This window comes from Eubalaena glacialis, chromosome 14 (genome assembly GCF_028564815.1).
Source record: "Eubalaena glacialis isolate mEubGla1 chromosome 14, mEubGla1.1.hap2.+ XY, whole genome shotgun sequence".
NCBI classification, from domain to species: Eukaryota; Metazoa; Chordata; class Mammalia; order Artiodactyla; family Balaenidae; genus Eubalaena; species Eubalaena glacialis.
Window position 1 is genome coordinate 88,067,605 of NC_083729.1, and position 15,541 is coordinate 88,083,145.

The following is a 15,541-nucleotide window of genomic DNA, read 5'->3' on the forward strand; positions in this document are numbered from 1 at the left end:
TTCTCTGTCTTCTCATTTTGCTTAACTTACTGTGTTTGGGGTCTCTTTTTCGCAGGCTGCAGGTTCGTAGTTTCCATTGTTTTTGGTGTCTGTCCCCAGTGGCTAAGGTTGTTTCAGTGGGTTGTGTAGGCTTCCTGGTGGATGAGGCTGGATCTTGTCTTTCTGGTGGGCAGGTCCACGTCTGGTGGTGTGTTTTGGAGTGTCTGTGGCCTTATTATGATTTTAGGCAGCCTCTGTGCTAATGGGTGGGGTTGTGTTCCTGTCTTGCTAGTTGTTTGGCATAGGGTGTCCAGCACTGGAGCTTGCTGGTTGGTGAGTGGAGCTGGGTTTTGGCATTGAGATGGAGATCTCTGGGAGATTTTCGCCGTTTGATATTACGTGAAGCTGGGAGGTCTCTTGTGGACCAGTGTCCTGAACTTGGCTCTCCCACCTCAGTGACAGCCCTCACGCCTGGCTGGAGCACCAAGAACCTGTCCTCCACATGGCTCAGAATAAAAGGGAGAAAAAAAAGAAAGAAGAAGATAAAACAAAGTAAAATAAAATAAAATAAAGTTATTAAAATAAAAAATATTAAGAAAAAAAATTTTTTAAGTAAAAAAAAAAAAAAAAAAAAGGACAGACAGAACCCTAGGACAAATGGTAAAAGCAAAGCTATACAGACAAAATCACACACAGAAGCATACACACTCACAAAAAGAGAAAAAGGGAAAAATATATATATATCGTTGCTCCCAAAGTCCACCTCCTCAATGTGGGATGATTCGTTGTCTATTCAGGTATTCAACAGATGCAGGTACATCAAGTTGATTGTGGAGCTTTAATCCGCTGCTCCTGAGGCTGCTGGGAGAGCTTTCCCTTTCTGTTCTTTGTTCGCACAGCCCCTGGGGTTCAGCTTTGGATTTGGCCCCGTCTCTGCATGTAGGTCTCCTGAGGGTATCTGTTCCCGCTCAGACAGGACGGGGTTAAAGGAGCAGCTGCTTCGGGGGCTCTGGCTCACTCAGGCGGGGGGGAGGGAGGGATACGGATGCGGGGCGAGCCTGCGGCGGCAGAGGCCGGCGTGACGTTGCACCAGCCCGAGGCGCCGCGTGTTCTCCCGGGGAAGTTGTCCCTGGATCCCGGGACCCTGGCAGTGGCGGGCTGCACAGGCTCCCGGGAGGGGCGGTGTGGGTAGTGACCTGTGCTTGCACACAGGCTTTTTGGTGGCGGCAGCAGCAGCCTTAGCGTCCCAGGCCCGTCTCTGGGGTTCGCGCTGATCGCCGCGGCTCGTGCCCGTCTCTGGAGTTCGTTTAAGTGGCGCTCTGAATCCCCTCTCCTTGCGCGCCGCGAAACAAAGAGGCAAGAAAAAGTCTCTTGCCTGTTCGGCAGCTCCAGACCTTTTCCCGGACTCCCTCCTGGCTAGCTGTGGTGCACTAGCCCCCTTCAGGCTGTGTTCACGCCGCCAACCCCAGTCCTCTCCTTGCGATCCGACCAAAGCCCGAGCCTCAGCTCCCAGCCCCCGGCCGCCCTGGCGCGTGAGCAGACAAGCCTCTCGGGCTGGTGAGTGCTGCTCGGCGCCGAGCCTCTGTGCGGGGATCTCTCCGCTTTGCCCTCCGCACCCCTGTGGCTGCGCTCTCCTCCGTGGCTCTGAAGCTTCCCCTTTCCGCCACCCGCAGTCTCCGCCCGCGAAGGGGCTTCCTAGTGTGTGGACACCTTTCCTCCTTCACGGCTCCCTCCCACTGGTGCAGGTCCCGTCCCTATTCTTTTGTCTCTGTGTTTTCTGTTTTCTTTTGCCCTACCCAGGTACATGGGAAGTGTCTTACCTTTTGGGATGTCTGAGGTCTTCTGCCAGCGTTCAGTAGGTGTTCTGTACGAGTTGTTCCACATGTAGATGTATTTCTGATGTATTTGTGGGGAGGAAGGTGATCTCCGCGTCTTACTCTTCAGCCATCTTGAAGCTCCTCCCTCGCACCATGGATTTCTCACCAGAAACCATGGGAGCCTTCTAGTAGTGGCAGGATATTTTTTAAATGTCAAAAGAAAAGAACCATTAGCCCAGAATTCTATATCCGGTGAAAATATCCTTCAGAAATGAAGATAAATGAAGATATTCTCAAATGTAGGAAACCTAAGAAAGCTTCTTATCAAGAGACCTGCTCTGAAAGAATTGCTAAAGGATTTTTTTTTTAACAGAAAGGCAATGATACCAGATGGAAACTTGGGATATGAAATAGGAAGAGTAACAGAAATGGTAAATATCTGCCTAAATATAATATTAATAGATAGTCTGACATTTGGGGAAAAAAGTAATCTGATCTGATTCAGTGTATGTAGAGCTGATTCAGCACGTGTAGATCTGATTCAGCGTATGTAGATCTGATTCAGTGTATGTAACATAACTACAACATAAAGACGGGGAGGGTAAAGGAAACTATTAGGAGTAAAGTTTCCACATTCCACGTGAAATAGCAAAATATTCTAAGTAGGCCCTGAAAAGATGTTTTTCTATTATAATCCTTAATTACTAAAAACTACACAAAGAAATATAGTAAATAAAAACACAGTGGATATTTATTTTTTTAATTGAGGTATAGTTGATTTACAATGTTGTGTTAATTACTGCTGTACAGCAAAGTGACTCAGTTATACATATATATACATTCCTTTTTTTAATATGCTTTTCCATTATGGTTTATCATAGAATATTGTATATAGTTGCCTGTGCTACACAGTAGGACCTTGTTGTTTATCCATCATATATATAAAACTTACATCTGCTAACTCCAACCATCCCTCCACCAACACCTTCCCCCTTGCCAACCACCACTCTGTTCTCTGTGTCTAGGAGTTTGTTTCTGTTTCATAGATAGGTTCATTTGTGTCATATTGTAGATTTCCCATATAAGTGATATCATATGGTATTTGTCTTTGTCTGACTTACTTCACTTAGTATGATAATCTCTTAATTGCATCCATGTTGCTGCAAATGGCATTATTTCATTCTTTTTTATGGCTGAGTAGTATTCCATTGTATATATGTACCACATCTTCTTTAACCATTCATCTGTCAATGGACATTTAGGTTGTTTCCATGTCTTGGCTATTGTGAATAGTGCTGCTATGAACATAGGGGTGCATGTATCATTTTGAATTATAGTTTTGTCTGGATATATGCCCACGAGTGGGATTGCTGGATCATATGGTAATTCTATTTTTAGTTTTCTGAGGAACCTCCATACTGTTTTCCACAGTGGCTGCACCAACTTATATTCCCACCAACAGTGTAGGAGGGTTCCCTTTACTCCACACCTTCTCCAGTATTTGTTATTTGTAGACTTTTTGATGATGGCCATTCTGACTGGTATGAGGTGGTCCCTTGTAGCTTTGATTTGCATTTCTCTAATAATTAGTGATGTTGAGCATCTTTTCGTGTGCCTATTGGCCACCTGTATTTCTTCTTTGGAGAAATGTCTATTTAGGTCTTCTGCCTATTTTTTGATTGGGTTTTTGTTTTTTTGTTGTTGAGTTGTATGAGCTGTTTGTATATTTTGGAAATTAAGCCCTTGTCAGTTGCATCATTTGCAAATATTTTCTCCCATTCTGTAGGTTGTCTTTTCATCTTGTTTATGGTTTCCTTTGCTGTGCAAAAACTTGTAAGTTTGATTAGATTCCATTTGTTTTTGTTTTTATTTCTATTGCCTTGGGAGACTGACCTAAGAAAACATTAGTATGATTTACGTCAGAGAATGTTTTGCCTATGATCTCTTCTAGGAGTTTTATGGTGTCATGTCTTATGTTTAAGTCTTTAAGCCATTTTGAGTTTATTTTTATGTATGGTGTGAGGGTTTGTTCTAACTTCATTGATTTACAAGCAGCTGTCCAACTTTCCCAGCACTACTTGCTGAAGAGAATGTTTTTTCCCATTGTATATTCTTGCCTCCTTTGTTGAAGATTAATTGACTGTAGCTGCATGGGTTAGATAAATTAAAATGGAATAGACCCAAAAGAAGGCAGGAAAGGAGAAACAGGAACAACAAAAAAACAAATGAACAAACAAAAAGTCAGAAAACAGATGGTAAGATGGTATACCTAAATCCAAACATATAAATAATTACATTAAATGCAATGGCCTAAACATGCCAACTAAAAGACAGATCTTCAGAATGGATTTTTAAAAATGACATGACATTCACTTTATATATGATGATATAGATAGGTTAAAAGTAAAACTATGGAAAATGATATACCACATAAATTAATTAAAAGAAAGCCCGAGTGGCTATAAAATACTATAAAATAAAGTGTACTTCATAGCAAAGAAAATTGCCAGGAATAAAGAGTGATATTACATAATGATAAAGAGTCAGTATACTGAGAACACATAACAATTCTATATGTGTATACACCTAACAACAGGGCTTCGAAATACATGAAGCACAACCTAAAGAACTGTGACAAGAATTTAACATGCCTTTCTCAGTAATAGAACTAGTAGATAGAAATTCAGTAAAGATATAGAAGAATTAAAAAATACTGTCATCCAAAAAGATATGCTTGACATTTGTAGAAAACTCCACCCAACAGTAGCAGAATACACATTATTTTCAAGTACACGTTGAACGTTCAATAAAATAAATCAAATCCTGCTTCACAAAACAAATGTTAAAAAGTCTAATGAACTGAAATTAAATTAGAAACAGAAATATAGTGGGAGGGGGGAAGATAGCACTTTTTTCACAATACATTTCTAAGTAATCCAAGGGTCAAAGAGGAAGTCTCAAGGAATATTAGAAGGTATTTTGAACTGAACAAGAGTAAAATTATAACATAGCAAAATCTGTGGGTTGCCTCTAAAGCAGCGCTTAGAGGGAAAGCTATAGCATTAAATGTTCATAATAGAAAAGAGAAAAGGTCTTAAGTCAAGAACTTAAGCTTCCACCATAAGAAACTAGAAACGAAAGAGCAAAGTAAGCTCAAAACAAGAAGAATGGAAATTATAGATATAAGAGCAGAAATCAATAAGAGTGAAAACAAAAATAATAGAGAAAAATCAGTGAAACCAAAAGGTGATTTTAAAAAAATCAGTAAACTTGGTAAGCCTATTGCAAGAATGACAAAAAAAGAAGACATAAACTACCAATAGCAGGAATTTTGTAAAGGAGATGTCACTGCACCACCCTTTAGACATTAAAAGGACCATAAGGGGATTCTTTGAACAACGGAACCTATATAAGTTCAAAACTGAGATGGGAGGAACAAATTACTCAAAAACTATAAACTACCAAAACTCATACAAGAAGAAATAGAAAACCTAGAATCCTATAACTAATAAGGAAATTGAATTTGTAGTTTAAAATCTTGTGAAAAAGAAATCTCCATACCCAGATGGTTCCACTGATGAATTCTGTCAATCATTAAAAGAAGAAATATCACCAATTTTACACAGTCTCCTCCAGAGGAGGAAATACTTCCCAAGTTATTTTGTGAGACCAGCATTACCCAGAAAAAGTACAAGAAAAGAAAACTATGGACCAATATTCTTCATGAACATAGATGCAGAAATCCTCAACCAAACATTAGCAAATCATATCCATCCATCTGTCTGTCTATATCTATCTATCTGCCTATCAAATACATCATGACCAAGCAGAGTTTTATCCAGGGAAAATAAGGCTATTCAATATTTGAAAACCAATCAGTGTATCAGTGTAACCCACCAAGTTTGAAAGCTATGGAAGAAAAACCAAACCACATGATTATATTAATTGATGCAGAAAAGGAATTTGACAAAATTCAACTTCTGTTCATGAAATAAACTCTCAGCAAACTAGGAGTAGGAGGGAATTTCCTCCTATTTATGCATTTACATAAAAGGCATAAGGGCATTTACATAAAACCTATGGCTAATATACTTAATGGCAAAAGACTGAATGTTTTCCCCCTAAACTGGTAAACAAGGTAAAAGTATCTGCTCTCATGACTTTTATTCAACATCATGCTGCTAGTTCTAGCCAGAGTAATGAGACAGTAAAAGAAATCAAAGGCATATTGATTGGAAAAAAAAGAAACAACTCTTTCCTTATTCACAGATGACATGATTGTGTATATCGAACATCCTGAGAGACTTACCAAAAAAAAAAAAAAAGCTCCTATAACTAATAAGTGAATTTAGCAAGGTCACAGGATACAAAGTTAAAACACACAAATCAATCATCTTTCTATAGGTTAGCTATGAAAACTATTAGAAACTGATATTAAAAACATGATTTATACTCAATCCCCAAAAATGAAATACTTAGGTATAAATCTAATAAAACATGTATGAAATATGTATGTAAAAACTGCAAAATGCTCATAACAGAAATCAATGAAGACTTCAGTAAATGGAAAGACATTGTATTTATGTATTGGAAGACTCAACAGAGTAAAGATATCAATTTTCCCCAAATTGGTCCATAGATTTAAAAGAATTCCAATCAAAATCCCAGCAGAACTCTTTGTAGATAAAGACAAGTTACTTGTAAAATGTAATGGAAAGGCATAGGCACCAGAATGGTCAAATTAAAAAAGAATGAAATAATGCCATTTGCAGCGACATGGATGGACCTAAAGATGATCATACTAAGTGAAGTAAGTCAGACAGAGAAAGACAATATAATATCACTTATATGTGGAAACTGGAAAAAAAAATGATACAAATGAACTTATTTACAAAATAGAAACAGACTCACAGACTTAGAAAACAAATTTATGGTTACCAAAGGGGAAAGGTGGAGGGGAGGGATAAATTAGGAGATTGGGATTAACATATACACACTCCTATATATAAAATAGATAATCAACATGGACCTATTATATAGCACAGGGAACTCTACTCATTACTCTGCAATATCCTATATGGGAAAAGAATCTGAAAGAGAACAGATATATGTATATGTGTAACTGAATCACTTTGCTGTACACCTGAAACTAACACAACATTGGAAATCAACCATACTCCAATACAAAATAAATTTTTTTAAATTTAATGGAAAGGCATAGGCACTAGAATGGTCAAAATAATTTTGAAAAAGAAGAATAAAGTTGGAGGAATCACATTATTAATTTTAAGACTTACTATAAAACTACAGTAATTGCACAGTATGGTACTGGTGGAGGGAAAGCTCCACATATCCCTGGAACAAACAGAGAATAGATAATCCAGAAACTGAATCACATAAAGTTGACCAATTGATTTTTTACAAAGGTGCAAAGGTAATTCAGTGTAGAAATATTTCAGAAAAGTGGAGTTGGAACAACTGGACAACCATATGCCAACAAACTTTCACCTAAACCTTACATGTTATAAAAATAACTCAAAATGGATCATAAGTCTAAAGGTAAAATGTGTAAAACTCTTAGAGGAAAACACAGGAGAAAATCTTCATGGCCTGAGGTTAGGCCAAGGGTTCTTAGATCTGACACCAAAGCACAATCCATAAAAAACAAAAAATGGTTAACTTGGGCTTCATCAAAATTTAAAACTTTTACTCTGTGAAAGACACTTATTAAGAGAATGAAAAGGCAAGCTGGAAAAATAACAAATCACATGTCTGACAAAGGATTGTATCAGAATATATAACGAACTCTCAAACCTCAACAGTAAGGAAACAAACAGCCCCATTTTAAAATGCCAAAGGGCATGAACGGATGCTTCACCAAAGAGGATATACAGATGTCATAAAAGTACATGAAAAGATGTTCAACATCATTAGCGATTAGAAAAATGCAAATGAAAGCCCAATGAGATAGCACTGCACATCTCTTAGATGAGCTAAAATAAAAAGTACTGACAATACTAACCCCCCTTGAGAATGTGGAACATCTGGATCACTCCTACATTGCTAGCAAGAGATAAAATGGTACCGCCACCCTGGAAAACAGTCTGGTGGTTTCTTAGAAAGTTAAACATACACTTTCCACATGATCCAGCCATCCTACTCCCAGGTTACTTACTTCAGAGAGCTGACAACTTATGTTCACACAAAAACCTGTACACAAATGTTTACAGCATCTCTACTTATGAACGAAAATGGGAAACAACCCAAATCTCCTTCAGCAGGTGAATGGATAAGCCAGCTGTGTTGCATCCATGCAATAGAAAACTACTCAGCAATGAGAAGGGGAAGGTGCTGGTAGGTGCAGCAACTTGGACGAACCTCAAAGGCATCGTGCTGGGTAGAAGCCAGCTCAAAAGGTTACATGCTGTCTGATTCTGTTTATATGACATTCTCAAAAAGAGAACACAATGATGGAGAACAGAACCGGGGCTTCCAGGGGTTACAGATGTGGAGAGAATGAGGGAGTTTTAGAGGGAGTTGTAGAAGGAGGTGGGAGAGTGCAGTGCCTCATAGCATGGGCACCTGAGTTGGCCTTCTCCACCACTTCCTAGTCCTGTGATGTTGGGAGTTATACAGCCTCTCAGTGCCTCAGCTTCACCTGTGAAATGGGAATGATAACAGTACCTACCTTCAAGGGTCATTGTCAGGATTAAAGGAATGAATACATGTAGGGCACTTAAAATAGTGCTATTACACAGTAAGTGCCCAGCAAGTGTTATCTATGTCACCAATGTCCCATGGGAGACATCAGAAAAGATAACCTGGGGCTCTTTGAGCCCTGCATTCAAAGTCAAAGGCTGAGGCTTGTATCAATGTATGTTTAAAACACACACACACCCCCCTTCCCTTCCTCCTAGACCTCCTCTCTCTTTTTTTCTCTCTCTTAAACTCAATAAAAAGAAGACAAACAACCCAATTGAAAAATGGGCAGAAGATTTGAACAGACACTTTACAAAAGAAGATATACGAAAGAGGGTTAAGCATGTGAAAAGATGCTGACATCACTCATCATGAGAAAAATGCCAATTAAAACCACAATGAGATAACGCTACAGTGGCTAAAGTGAAGAAAGACTGACAATGCCAAGTGTTTGCAAGGATGTGGAGCAACAGGAACTCTCATACGTTGCAGGTGGAAATGCAGAAACAGGACAGCCATTTTGTATAACTGTACAGTACTATCCTACAATGTTAAACATACTCTTATGATATGACCCAACAATTTCATACCTTTGTATTTACCCCTGTGTCTACACAAAGACAAGGAAATGAATACTCAGAGCAGCGTTATTCTTTTTTTTTTAATTTTTTATACAAGTTTTAAAGGTTACTTTCCATTTACAATTATTCCACAATATTGGCTATATTCCCTGTGTTGTATAATAAGAGCAGCATTATTCTTAATACCCCCAAAGTAGAAACAACCCAATTGAATACTAGTCAGCAGTCAAAAGGAATGAAGTATTAATATATGCAACAGCACGGATGAATCGCTGAAACTTTATGCTAAATAAAAGTCAAAGACTCTGTGCTATCTGATTCCATTTATATGAAATCCTCGAAAAGACAAAAGTACAGTGACAGCAGACCAGTGGTTTCCCGGGGCTGTGGTCCAGGGGAGATCAACAGCAAAGATGCAGGAGAAAACCTTTTAGGATGGAGGAGCTATTTTACAGCTCAATTTTGGTGGTGGTTCCACAGTTACCAAGATTCATCAAACTACACACATAAAATGGATGAGTTTCACTGAACATAAATAATGCCTTAAAGGAAAAAACAAACCCAAAGGCTGATTGTTTAAGTGTCTTTCAACCTGTTTTCCCAGTGCCTTAGGCGTGGTGGTCTCGGGGCCTGCCGAGCAGACCTCCTTATCAGAAATAAGGTCATTTAAGGCTTTTTTTTCCCCTTCTTGGCTCAGAGCTGTGGATTCAGCTGACACTGACCAATTTCCAGTGGGCACCATCGTGTGTCCCAGGCGGAGGCTGACAGAAGCAAATTGTGTTCCTGTCACTAATGATATAAGCCTTCATCATTGTCTCTGCCAGGCTGTGTTCATTGTCATTATACCCACTGAAGAAGAGAACAGAGTCATAATGAGCTGGGTGTTATCTGCTCACCAATAATTTATAATGGGCAAACTAGGACAGGAACAGAGCTTTTTTGACTAAGGAGGTTGCATGTCACTCTTCAAATCTAGGCCAAAAAATTATTTATAATGCATAGACAGTCACTCAGAAAGTTAAAAGGTTCCTTTCTTCTCTCCCATGTGTTTGAACAGTATGCTTTTTACCTTGGACTAGCACAAAGGCACCTCGGCATCTTACTGCTACACCTGCAGTCAGACTGTGGGAGAGATTGGGAGAGAGTGTACTTGAGGATGGTGACTGGCCTAGGAATGAGGCCTTTGTAGAAACGCCTTGAGGATTTCAGGTCCTCCCAAAAATCCAAGGAGAGAGAGGAAGGAGGGAAAAGTCAGGAAAAGGAAGAGACCCTTAGGTAAGGGTAGCTACCACGCGCTTTAGGTGAGCTTTGAAGAATTACCTCAGATATTATCAGGAAACCCCCCAAACTGAGACAAAATCAGCAAAAGATGACTTGTAAACGGGTGGGTTGAAACCAAGACAGGTCATGTGCAATTAGGCAGTGACAAGCGGAATGGTTGTGGCCATCACAGCATCAAGGGAAAGGGTGTTTGGGGTGTGTGCCTCTGTTTCTAAGGGCTGTTTGGGGAAGCTGAATCTATGGTGATACTGACACCTGTGGATATTGGTACCTACCCTAGGGGAGGTGAATCCCTCTGAGGGGAACCTGCTGAGTTGTCACAAGCCACCAGCATCCTGTCCTGACCACGCGTTGGCCAGTGGCCTCCTGGTGGGTGATTTGCTGCTCCAGGCACCTTGACCCCGGGCCCCAGGGGGCCTGGACCAGCAAGTTCAATGGACCCTGCAGCTGTGGCCCTTGTTCTGTCTCGGTGAGCTGACTTTCTGGAACGAATCCATCTGGGGTGAATTTGGAAGGGGTGGGTCAGCTTTGCCGGCGCTGGATCAGCTTTGAGTAAGCTGCCTGTGGAGGAGCGCCTGGCCTGTGATGTGTCTAAGGATCAAGGCCTCTGGGGTGCCACAGCTTCTCAGACTTCTTCAGGCTATGGGGGGGCGGGGTGGTCCCTTGTCTAGTAGAGCAGCCCCTGCAGCCACGATTTCCTATCCGAGTTCCTGGGATCCTAGGCTTCCTCAGTGCCTCAGTGGCTCAGGGCAGATCCCCTCCCCTCAAACTGAGCAGCTCCACTTTGATCTCTTCTGTAGGCGTGCAGTGTAGTATGTCATTTTTAAAAAAAAAATAAACTCTATTTTTAGAGCAGTTTTAAGTTCCCAGCAAAATTGAGTGGAAGGTACAGAGATTTTCCATATGCTCTCTGTCGCTATATATGCACAGCCTCCCCGATTACAAGCACCCCACCAACAAGACTGGTCCATTTGCTGCAACTGATGAAGCCACATTGACACAGCATTGTCCCCCAAAGACCGTAGTCTACTTTAGGGTTCACTCTTGGGGTTGTACATTCTCTGGGTTTGGCCAAATATATGACACGCATCTGCCATTATAGTATCATATAGAGTAGTTTCACAGCCCTAAATATCCTCTGTGTCCACCTGTTCATTCCCCCACCACCTCAGCCCCTGGCAGCCACTGATCTTTTTACTGTCGCCATAGTTTTGTCTTTTCCAGAATGTCATAGAGTTGGAGTCCTCGAGTGTGGAGTCTTTGCAGATTAGCTCTTTCACTTAGTAACATGCATTGAAGTTTCCACCATGTCATTTTTAAAAGGGTTCAGCCACATTTAGCAGCTTGACAGTCACGTGCAGTCCCTGTCACATTGGCTCTGGACCATGCGTGGCTTGTAGATGGTTTTGTGTGGGGTGAGCCTGGACTCCCCCAACAGGATGATGAGCTCTGGGGCAGTGGGCAGGACGTGTGCCCTGGGTGGCACTGGCTCTCTACTGGACACTCAGGATGCCTGGCTATCCCTCGTGACTTGGCATCAGGGGCTAGGCGCTCTGGGTTGGAGGGGACCTGGTGTGGGCCTGAGGACAGACTGTCAGAGCAAACCCCTCGGGGCTGTTTATCTTGATAATCAGCATGTTGCTTGTTCTCTGAAGTCAGAGCATCTGGCTACAGAGCCGATCTGTAAGATTCTGCATCTGAGTCAGGACTCACTGATACTGTCTCTCTTTGTGGCCAGGAGCCTAGCGTAGCATTTTTTCTGTCCCCGTTACTCAGCTCGGAAATATGGCGCACGTTTCTTTCCTTGAAAAGTTTTGATTAGATGATCTCAGCAGAACACACTCTGACCGAAAGTGCCTCCGTCCCGTAAGGAAGGCTTCCAGAAGTGGAATGTTCCAGTAACCTGTGTATTTTGCGTTGACAGAGCTTCTCGAAACAAGTCTGAGAAGAAACGTCGGGACCAGTTCAATGTTCTCATCAAAGAGCTCAGCTCCATGCTGCCTGGCAACACGCGGAAGATGGACAAGACCACCGTGCTGGAGAAGGTCATCGGATTCCTACAGAAACACAACGGTAATGGTGACGCATCTCTCCGTTTTTACTCCGTTCCTGCCATTTCCATTTGGCAATGACTTCATCAAGTGGGTCTTCCTGCTTGGTTCTCTCTCCCCAGCAAACCCGATCTCCTCCGTCATAGGTTTCCTCTTTCCAAAGCACTCCACCCTCTAGAAAAACCCTATCTCCAGCAGGTTTGGGACGGGACACTCACCTCCCAAATTGCTTTCTCAGCCAGAGGAGGGAATCCAGAGCAGACTCACGGGTCGCACCCAACCCAAGCAAGGCGACACTAACAATGGGAGCATCTTGATTAAAAATGTCTGGAGCAAAGCCTTTTCGTATAGACCTGCCATGCCCAGGTATTCATTTTCCAGTGGATCAGACGGTACTGGTGTCTCCATCCATTGCTGCCACCGCCCCTAAACGCTTTGGCCATCTACCAAAGAGTTTAGGTAGAAGGAAAAAATTAATACCATGGAAAAAAAATACCATGGAAAAAATTAATCAAAAATAATTAATTGACTTAATATCAAATCCATTTTTTAATTGAGATGTAACTCACATAGCATAAAATTCACTACTTTAAAGTTTATAGTTCTCTGGCTTTTAGTATACTCACAGGTTGTGCAACCATAGACACGATCTAATTTTATCATCCCCCAAAGAAACCCTGTACCCCACTAGCAGTTACTTCCCATTTCCACCCTCCCTCCAAGTCTTGGCAACCACTGATCTATTGAATACTTTCTCTCTCTATAGATTTGCCTGTTCTGGGCATCGCATACAAATGGAATCATACAGTATGTGGTCTTTTGTTTCTGGCTTCTTTCACTTAGCATCCTTATTTTAGCAAGTATCTGTATTTCATTTCTTTTTATGGCCAAATAATATCCTATTGTGAGGATATACCACTTCACTTATCTGTTTATCAGTTGACAGATATTTGGGCTATTTTCACTTTTTTGGCTGTTAAATAACGCTGCTGTGAACATTCCTATACAAGTTTTTGAGTGGATATATATTTTCAGTTCTCTTGGGTATACCTAGGAGTGGATTTGCTTGGTCAAATGGTAACTTGGTGTTTAAATTTTTGAGAAACTGCCAGACTGTTTTCCATAGCAGCGGTACCATTTTTACATTCCCAGCAGCAATGTATGAAGATTCCAGTTTCTCCACATCCTCACCAACACTTGTTATTGTCTGACTGTGTGTGTGTGTTTATTATAGCCTTCCTGGTTGATAAGAAGTGATATTTCATTGTGGTTTTGATTTCCATTTCCCTAATATCTAATGATGTTGAGCTTTTCATGGGCTTATTGACACACAGCAAATTTGTATGTCTTCTTTAGAGACTGTCTATTCAAATCCTTTGCCCATTTTTAATTGGATTATTTATGTTTTTGCTGTTGAGTTGTAAGATTTCTGGATACTAGACCCTTATCAGATATATAATTTGCAAATACATTCCTCATCCTGTGGGTTGTCTTTTCACTTTCTTAATGATGTCCTTTGACATAGGAAAGTTTTAAGTTTGATGATATCCAATTTATCTTTTTGTTGGTGGTGGTGGTGCTTTAGGTATCATATCTAAGAAACTATTGTTGATGAAGGTCATGAAGATTTAAATCTATATTTTCCTCTAAGAGTTTTATAATTTTAAGCTATAATTTAAGCAGTTAGATATAAGCCATAGGTTAAACATTTAGATATTTGATCCACTTTGAGTTAATTTTTTGTATATGGAGTAAGGTAGGGGGTCAAAATTCATCCTTTTACATGTGACTATCTAGTTATTCCAGCACTCCACTCTTTTTTTTTAAACTTTTCAATACTTTATAAAGGCATAACACTCATACAGAAAATACACAGATCATAACTGTACAGTTGAATTAGTTATGACAGAGTGAATACAGCCAGGAAACCAACACCCAGGTCAAGAAATAGAAGCTTCCCCAATAGTTGCCCCTTCCTATTTACCTCTGCTTTCCCCAAAGGTATTCTCTGGCTGACTTCTAATACCAGAGATTGGTTTCGTCTGTTGGGCCCTTACTCAGATGAAATCATACATTATGAACATGATGTTTGTGTGACTACGTCTGTGTTCTTCCAGTGCAATGGCTAATTCATTTTCATTGGTTCCTAGTATTCCATTATATAAATTTATTACTTGAATCCATCCTTGAACTTATGTCTTTCTCAAATCATCCTGTCTCCATTTTACTCTCCTTCCAACCCTTTTACCTCTGAGCACGGCCCACCCTGCACTACTGCTCCCCTGTGGATGGTACCAAAAAATTGAAGAAGAGTTAGGAGGATTCAGGAGCTACTAACAAGCAAGAACAGAATTCTTTTTTTTTTTTTTTCCTTAACCATGACACCAAACATCTTAAAGTCAGAAATGTCAGATTACTGAGGGGATAATTACAGTTCTTCTGTGCTTACCGTGATGCTTCTCCTTCACTGAACATTTTCCCAGACAAGATGATTTCATGGAAGAGGGCACAGCTGGGACACTAGAAAGTTTCATTATACTTGTTATTCTTTTACTATTTCTGTAATAATTGTATATACCTGTTACAAATGTGACAGTAATGATATATCTCCTTTTTTTACCCCAAAGCTGCCCAGGGGAGAGTAAAGAATATGTTAATTGCTTTTGTTAAAAGTCAGGGAAGAACAATCAAGCCGGGAACAAGAACAATAAAGTATTGCAGCAATATGTGATTGCCCCCAACAATTTAAGCAGAATGGTTATATTTCCTAAATGATGATTTAGCTAAATGAAAGAGCAGGTTGGTTTGATTACCAAGATATTGTGTGCAAATTACTCAAACTAGGTCAGTGCCACTGAGAAATAGGACAGCTGAGATCAAGTTCATCAGTGTGACATTTATGCTGGGCTCTGTCCACTGTGGAATTCCAGAACTGTCAAATCTGGGACCTGGAAAGGATCAGTCAGCAGAAATGCAGCCTCCTCCCACCAGGAGTGCCTGTGTCCCTCTCACCTTTTTCTTAAGACTAAGGCCTACTTCACACAGCCCCCTGAAATGCAACCAGGATCAACCCCAGACCTCCCTCATCCTTATTCCACATTCAGAAGAAAATAGAAAATCCAAGACAGATTTT

The 15,541-nt window shown here is 40.6% G+C and overlaps 1 protein-coding gene across 2 annotated transcripts in view; it reads left to right on the plus strand.

Moving 5' to 3' along the window:
• The window catches only part of NPAS2 (neuronal PAS domain protein 2), a 189,759-nt gene that overhangs the window by 104,795 nt on the left and 69,423 nt on the right, over nucleotides 1-15,541 (plus strand). For both annotated transcript variants that reach the window (XM_061168723.1, XM_061168724.1), the window contains exon 3: nucleotides 12,282-12,430. In XM_061168723.1, the coding sequence (XP_061024706.1) occupies nucleotides 12,282-12,430 (149 nt within the window). The remainder of the gene's footprint in view (nucleotides 1-12,281; nucleotides 12,431-15,541) is intronic.